The sequence below is a fragment of the Prosopis cineraria genome, unplaced genomic scaffold (assembly GCF_029017545.1).
Source record: "Prosopis cineraria cultivar Desert tree isolate PC_DT_omini unplaced genomic scaffold, ASM2901754v1 PC4, whole genome shotgun sequence".
NCBI classification, from domain to species: Eukaryota; Viridiplantae; Streptophyta; class Magnoliopsida; order Fabales; family Fabaceae; genus Prosopis; species Prosopis cineraria.
This window is the reverse complement of record NW_026555335.1, coordinates 33528900-33537110: the sequence shown is the minus strand read 5'-3', so window position 1 is coordinate 33537110 and position 8211 is coordinate 33528900. Positions and strand designations below refer to the sequence as shown.

The following is an 8211-nucleotide window of genomic DNA, read 5'->3' as shown; positions in this document are numbered from 1 at the left end:
TAGAGAACAAAATGGGATAGTGACTATAAAAAATTACAAACAAATTACGATCTTTTGAAGCATCAATGTTTCATGATATATATACAATTTGAAAATTCAGAATTGAAATGTCACTGTTGAATTGCAAAGCAAGGGAGTCATGACAAGTAGACAGCTCTGGTTAGGTATATAGTGTTGCACTGCTGACTATTTAGCACGGATACTTCAAAAAAGTAAACGTACCCGTATCCGATACGTATCCGATACGATACTTGTAGGATACTTCTGCATACGTATCCCAGATTCTAACATTTGTGATATGATTTTTTTTCAATAACTTCTTACTATATCACTTAAAAACTTGGAAAAATACTTAATATTTTAGTTAATTACTATAAATATCTTTATATTACTATAGAAATTCTTGTTTAAAAATCAAAATACCTATACTTATATCATAAAATGTTGAAATATACATTATAAATATCCCTGTACCCGTATCCTAAAATTTTGAAAATTTGCCGTATCCCCGTATCATGCTGTATCGTATCGGATACTCGTACCTGTATCTATGCAACCTAGCTGCTGAGATGGATGATGATGATGATGACAACTTCCTCTACAACTACAAGATCGTTCCCAATAGCCATACATGCAAGATGAACAAATAACCAATAACTCCTAACCTTGCTCTGGGACGACTCATGAGAGCCTGACCACTAGATACCCTGCAGAAACAAGTTAATTATTGGGAAGTACTGCATTTGAGACTTGAGATTTTACATTTGCATTTCAAGTTTCATCGCTCATGATTGGAGAGAATCAACAGTTCGTGAGACAAACGACTAGAGAAACACTTACCAGATTCCATCCAAACGATCTGCAATTAACTTTCCTCGTTTGGGTACAAATCCAGTTGTGTTGAGAGACTTGAATAGATGCCCTGTACAACAATCTAGAGTTAAGTCTTTCAATTTTTGTTGTAATATATGAAGCATATTTGAGTAATTGGAATCTCATAATTACCTTTATCATCAATATTAGCTTCTTTGATTAAGCTATTAGATTCTGAATCAATATCAACTGCAAGATGGTCAGTAGACCCTTTTCGCATATTTAGCATGTGAGAAGCCGGTGGGATAGAAGATTTTGCTTTCATTCCAAGGGATCCCTGTAAAAGGAAACAAAATTTTTACACATGCAACTTCATAGACTAACTTCCACCAAACCACCTTTTTAGACATCAAATATTGATACATGGGATGATAGTCAATCGGCAACTAGCCCAGAGACAAAAATTATGCATCTTCAGCCAACATAGAATCCGATTTGATATAGATGAAAACTTCAAATGATGTGAGTTTAATTGAATATCCCTCCTGCTTACTCTACTGTATAGAGGAGCTTTTCAGTGGTATGATGTTAAGAATTCAGTGTTCTATGAAATAGGTCTCAAATGCAATGAAAAAAAATCTTTCTAGACAAAGCATCAGGCATTGTATTTCTTCCCAAAAAACTCGTATGGATGCAGTAAGCAGTCAAAGCTAATCAGATGAAGGAACATCAAATAGAAAATGGAGAAACAAGAAGAATAGTAGATATAGACCCATGTATTAACATAGTATATGGATTTTTAAGAATATAATTCATATGTGTCAGTTCCAACTATTCAAGTTGACATTGGAGTCAAACTTAGATGGGGATGATATACAGTATAATCCAATTATGTCAACATTAACATTTGAGAATGGACTCTGTTAACATGATTATGAAGCATAACTTTAACCACCTTTTCAATTTCAGATATCTCAGATGCAACGGGTAATGAGGCTACTTCAAATACGCTCCTTTCTTGATGAATCTCTGGCTGAGAAGTCCCATTTTGAAGTGAATGTTCAAGTAACTTGACCTTGGTCGTTAATTCATCAATGACCTTCTGGCTACCAAGCAACTTACTACTCAGTTCCTGGTCTCTAGCTTTTAATTTTTCAGATACTAGAAGAATAGTCGCAACCTGCTTGTCCAGTACTGTCATTAGTCCCTTCACACCTGCGGACTTTTTGTCTTCGTTCCAATCACTGCCTCCCAACATATCTAGTATTTTCTCCAAAGAAAAGGTAAGCTCAGAGTCATCATTCTTCCCATTTTTGGAATCTTCCCAATCTCTATTAAGTTGGTTGAGTTCCGCCTTCAGACGCTTAACTTCAAGAACTTTTTTGTCAATGGTTAAATGCAGCTCTTCTTTGTCACGAGACAAAGAATTCATATGTTGCTCCAAACTAGTAACAAAATCAATGATGTGAAAAAGCTTCTCTACAGTGGCTGAAGTATGGGACTCCATATCTTCTTCTGACTCCATGACAGGTATTTCAATCTTATCTATCTCGCCAGAAAGGGCCCTAACCTCAGATGTGGAAAGGAGAGATCTCTCTGTCCCTGAAAAAAGACATCATATCATATACGAGCAATGAAAAAAAAAGCCAATATTTAAGTCAAGAAAGATTCCAACATTTACCTTGTTCTTTTGCTGATAAAGTACTATGCAATGATAAAATTTCTGTCTCTTTTTCTTTTAACTTGTCTTGTAAGGCATGATAATCCGCTAAATCATTTCTAAGCTCCCTGCTTGAACTTCGTAGTACTTGTATATCAGACTCTAGTTGTACAGATCTATTTTGATTAAGATCTCTTTCTTCAACGACCATATCCAAATCAACTCTTGTTCCATTCAACCTATTCTGCAGATCTTCTACTGTAGCAGCTACCTCCTTGCTTCTTAGTTCAAATTGTTTCAAAAAAGTTTGAGTTATTCTAGTAGCATTTATCAACTTTTGTGCTGCTTCCATATATTTGTTGTTCTGCTGATTGCTTTCTTGTACATCTTTTTCATTTTTAAATTTTTCCACCTCAAAATTGGAATCTGATTCCATAACATGCCTTTCAATTTCTATCTGAAGTTCTCTGGTTGAATCAATGCACGCAGACATCAAAATTTCAATATCATTCTCTAAAGTGTCAATAGTTTTTTCCTTCTTATCTCTTAATATTTCCATGGTATTTGCTTTTTCTTTCAGAGTTTCCATGTACTTAAAGGTAGTTTCCACATCAGTCTTTAGTTCTTGTAGTTTTGCTGAAAGAAGAGTGACTAACTCGTCGATACAAACAGAGAAAGCATCAAACTTTTCAGCAATGAGTTTGTTTCTCACCTGAAACTCTTTCACTAGTTTTCCAAATAACGAAATTATACCATCAATATCAGCATCATTTATCTCACTGTTTTCAGATTTGTCGTCAAACCTTTCAATGCCATTGGACAAATCTTTTCTCACAAGCAAATCTTCCTGGGGTAAAAAATTATAAAATACATATTTAGAAAAGAAAATAACAAAAATGGCATTCGGTTAATAATAGTCAATAAGTTAACCAATGGAGAGAAAATCTAAAATAAAAAGGAAAAAAGATATATAAGATATTTTAAGGGCTAAGACATTTAATTTCAAATAAAACACACAGCCTATGGGGGCATACGTGTGCAAGTCAAAAGATTGTCGCTTGAGAGAAACAATAAGAAATAATAAAGAAAAGGTAAAGTCACTATTACGTCTAGAGTAAGATGTCTTTTAGGTTCCATGCCAGTCATGTCATAAATACGGTCCCTGGTATTTTCAATAAGGAGATCCATGGTCTTCAGGCTCTCAAATTTCTTTTCCAGACTTTGTTTTACTCTGGGAGATAAAGTATCCTCTTTAATAAGAACTTGTAAATCGTTGAGGAATCCAATGAGCTCAACAGATTCATTATGAAAGCTGCGGCCCTTACCAGCTAACTCATCAAGGCATGAATTTAACTTGAGTTGGAGTGTTGATATCTCCTCTTTAGCAAGTTTATTTGCATCTTCAAGGATAGAAATATCATCTTGTGCTTTCAGCAATGCATCGTTCAAGGATTTGATAGTTTCAGATGAATCCTTCAATTTCCGAGCCTGATAATCAGCTTCATCTTGCCATTTTTCCAACTCATTTTCCATGTTGGTCTTGATAATTTGATCATTATTATGTTTTCCGGTCAACAAAATAACATCACTCTTAACCCCAGATAGTGCATTTTCTATATCCTCTATATTTTTCCTGGCATCCGCTAGTTTACATGTTTGTGGTGTAGCTTCTTCTTTAACTCTCTCTAAGTCCGTATCTACAGCTTCCCTATTGTCTTGATCCTGCTCCTTTTCATTGGAGAGAATATAAATAGAATTTTCTGTCTGTAATAATGTATCTTTAAGTGATATCACACTCATGCAAACCTCAGCAGCTTCTTCTTTCACTTTCTGTAATTCCTCCTGAACGTTCATTTTCTCAACTTCTAATTCCCTCTTTTCTTCAGCAAGTTGAAAAATACTATTCTCTGAAGAAGATAATGCTTTCTCCATGGATTTAACATTTTCCTGGGCTTCAGCTGATATTCTTTCAGAAACACTGGCTCCCTCCTTTACTAGCTGCAACTCTTTCTCTGCAAGTAGTTTGGCATTCAAACATTCACTGACATAACCAGCAAGCCACCTCACCTTTTGCACAGGTTTTTCAAATACTAAATCAACTGGAAGAACTATACCATTTATCGACTCTGCCAGTCTCTGTAACAGGTTATTTCTCTCTAACAAGAACTGCTCAAATTGATTCCTTTCATTTTCCATTGACAGAAGATCAGACTTCAGCTTTGGAATGCTTTCCAACTCCTGAGATAATCTATTAATCTGTTCCCTGTAATTGGAAATTACAGATTCTTGATTTTGAATATCAAGCTTTAACTGCTCAATCCCCAAGGTCTTTTCATCTAGAAAACTTTTTAGGTTGTCCCTGTCTTGAACTAACCCTTTGCCTTTGTTAACTGCCATGGATAATTTATCCCTAAGCAGAGCTGCCTTCTCCTCAGATCGTCCAAGATCTTTCTGTAGGGAGCCCTTCTCTTCTTTCAATCTTAGAATTTCCTCACGTGCCACTTTCAACTCATTTGACAGCTTATTCATCTCAGATCTAATCAGAATCTCGTCTTCTAGTACATCCCCATAGAGTGTTAATTCACTGTCTTTAAGATACAAGAGACTTTTAATTCTTTCTAGCATTTCAGGGGACGGACCTCTATGTTGTTTTATCATTTGGAAGCAGAGGTTAATGATCGCAAATGTATCAGAAGAAAATAGGTCAATATTATTATCTGCCATGTTAATGTTGGAGAGCTCAACTAAGGTTTTCACAATATAATCCTTCTCTTGTGAAATCTGAAGACTCTTTTGAAAAATCTCCCCATATTTGTCCCTCAAATTAGCCAATTCGGCTTGAAGGTAATATTTTTCCTGGAATCCCATCAAAAGTGATAGACTTAAGTGGTCTATACAGTCTTGGGCTGATCCCTTAATCGTAGAAATTTCTTCATGCAAAACATTCATATCATCCCTGGCACTTCGAAAAAAGCCACTGAGCCAATTTATTTGAGATTCTAAATTTGATGATGAGACAGGTTCTGGCATGTCCATCAAAGATAGAGCATCCTGCAATTTTTCGAACTCTAGGAATGCATCCTTGAGCATATTTCTATCATCCACAAGCCATCTTAATCTCTCCTGCTCATCTGACAATTCAGGTTTATCAGGTTCAGTTTCTGACAAGATTTCTTTTGCTTTTTCAAAAAATGTATTACTTTGTTCTAAGGAATTCTTCAGGAATGCAATCATATTTTCACTCCGGACTAACTCCTCTTTTGTAATTTCAGCAGCTTCTAGCATATCTGACTTCTCTTTCAACTCCATCAAACAGGCCTCAAGCTCAGTGGATTTAGCAACAAGAGACTGCTTTAATGTCTCACGCTTCAGTATCAATGCCTTTCCTTTTCCCACTGCCTTACTAAGCTTTTCTTTGGTGTTGGCATAATTAACCTTATACTGCTCGAGTTCCGTTTTCATATTCTCAAGTTCTGCATTCAACGTCCTTGTCAGTGCCCTCACCTTATCAAGTTCTTCCACCATTTCCTGATTTTCATCATCTAAATGAGCTACTTTTTCAACGAGTTCTGCTTCCTTTCTCTTGAGCCCTAGTAATTCATCACAAGCAGCGACAAGGATGTTGTTAGCACAGTTCTCCCTTGTATCCAATGCTACCTTAGAGAACGATTGCGCAAATTGTTCAATTTCAGACTTGATTTGATTATAGTTTTCAATCAAAAGAGAAGTTCCTTTTTCAATATGAACTATTTTGCCACTAACAGAATCATCCAATACTTGCTCTTGATTGACTACTGTTGCAATTGAGAGTATTATTTTATCCATCACAATCTCAATATTACGATACTTTTCAAGCTGAACTTCTGAATTCTTCTCATTTGAGTCAAAGGAAGATGCAACGCATTCAGCGACATCTTGTGATACTAATGAAACAGCAACCTTTGTATTAAGATCTAGTATCTCTTTATCTTTCATTGAAAGAAGGGATTGAAGGTGCCTCATGGTAGCCTCAGCGTTTGATCGTTCTTCAGAAGTAGTTATAGCAAACTCCAAGCATTCATTCATCAGTTCCTTCGTTGGAATATTAGCCATTTGAACCTCCTGATCCCTAACTTCAACATTAGCGTCATTTGGCAATGACTCCTCACCAGCGAGAGCCTTTAGCTGACGGTGAAGATTGAGCACAACTTGGGCTAAAGTTTCTCTTTCTTCCTGCATCACAAACAACATTAATTGTCTAATCGATACAGAATTTGAACAGAAAAATTAATATTACGCAATGGACCTTGTATTGTTGCGCAATACTATCTTCATCAGTAACGGTCTTGACCATTGAATGCTGCGACTGTTCTTGCTGGTGTGTCAGGTAACCATCTCTTACCTCATTGCCCAGTTCACCAGAATAACTCGGCCGTTGTAGAGTCCGATTTGCTTCAGATTTCTCTTTCGCTTCTCCTACTTCCACTTCTTCCTTCGTATCAATTTTCCTAACATCGTACGTGTTAAGCCCGTTTGGGTAATCAACAAATGCATCGTCTTTTGCAGTATCCGTAGATCTCTTGTCAACGTGATCTTCTCGTGCTGTACCTATCAAAGCCGCATTATCCAGATCAACACTTTCTATCTGCGCCAAACAGTTTCAACAATGTAACACACAATAGATAGGCTATCTACTCGATATTTGAATGAAAAATTAGCATCCGTCTAATTTAATTTCCATAGCTTCTGTACCTGATTACTATCAGTGGAGGGTTCAGGTGGGGATTGGATAGTTCCATTTGATTGTTCTTCAGTTTTGGCCGCATGGTCATGCCCCAAATCAGATGCTCCAGAAGTATCCGGATTCATTGCCAGATATTCATTTTCATTTGAGATCCCCTCTACATTTTGCTCTTGGCTTCCTCCAGCAGCTTCATAGCCTTCGGAATGCTGTCCTGACTCGTGATTCACTATCTTATGCTCGAGATTCTCAGACATTCAGACGATCATGATCGAACTGCCTCGCAAACGAGATTCAGATCTGCATCTAGTAAGTGCGCTCGCGTGTGCATATATATTGAAATTGAGAGATACAATTAAAAACCAAAACTCAAGCCGAGAGATGATAAACTTATCAACTGAACGGACCAAAGACATTAAATTACCGAAACTGGAGAAATGATTGTCTGGCTCGAAGAGTGACCGATTCGAGAATTCCGAGAGAATGCGAAGCAAACTTGAGTACCTGAATGTGTAAATCGAAATTTGGAACCTCGTTTCTCTTTTTTCTTGAATAGAGAAAGAAAGAGAGATCGTGTTCAGTTATTTGGTTGCCCTGGGTTGGTTGTCACTTGGCGCCACAAGATCAGGCCCTGCATTTGTCGTTTGCCTTTCAATTTTTTTTTTTTCCCCCTCAGCCGACGCCTTTTTAAATTTTAATTAGTTCCCTCCTTTAAAAAAATAAAAATTTAAGAAATTTAAGACCTGTCTGATTTTTATTCTCCCTTTTTATTTGTAAAAATTATTTTATAATACAGTTTTTAAAATAAAATAATAAAAATTCATTTGGTTATGTTAATTTAAAAATAATTTTAAAATTAAAAAATAGATTAATAGTAATAATTATAGATGGTTAATAATGATGATTTTGTATAAAAATTAATCAAAATAACTGTAATTTTTAATAATTAAATGTGGTATATTTTTAAAATAAAAAAAGAAAACAACTTGAACTTTTATTGTTTTTAAAAACAAAAAAT

General features: G+C 35.8%; 1 protein-coding gene across 3 annotated transcripts; it reads right to left on the bottom strand.

Moving 5' to 3' along the window:
* On the bottom strand, positions 1-7803 carry LOC129309624 (trans-Golgi network-localized SYP41-interacting protein 1-like). Of its 3 annotated transcripts, none has more exons than XM_054951265.1 (9): positions 7618-7803; positions 7205-7499; positions 6759-7097; positions 3581-6685; positions 2495-3320; positions 1769-2415; positions 1006-1150; positions 841-922; positions 1-707 (listed from the first exon to the last, which is right to left on the bottom strand). In XM_054951265.1, exons 2-9 carry the CDS (start codon positions 7448-7450, stop codon positions 605-607), a joined length of 5493 nt encoding a protein of 1830 aa, XP_054807240.1. In that variant the 5' UTR covers positions 7451-7499; positions 7618-7803; the 3' UTR covers positions 1-604. The 3 variants fall into 3 exon arrangements, with proteins under 3 accessions (XP_054807240.1, XP_054807242.1, XP_054807241.1); XM_054951267.1 differs by having other exon boundaries at positions 7205-7493; XM_054951266.1 differs by having other exon boundaries at positions 7205-7469.
* Between the last annotated feature and the right edge of the window lie 408 nt (positions 7804-8211).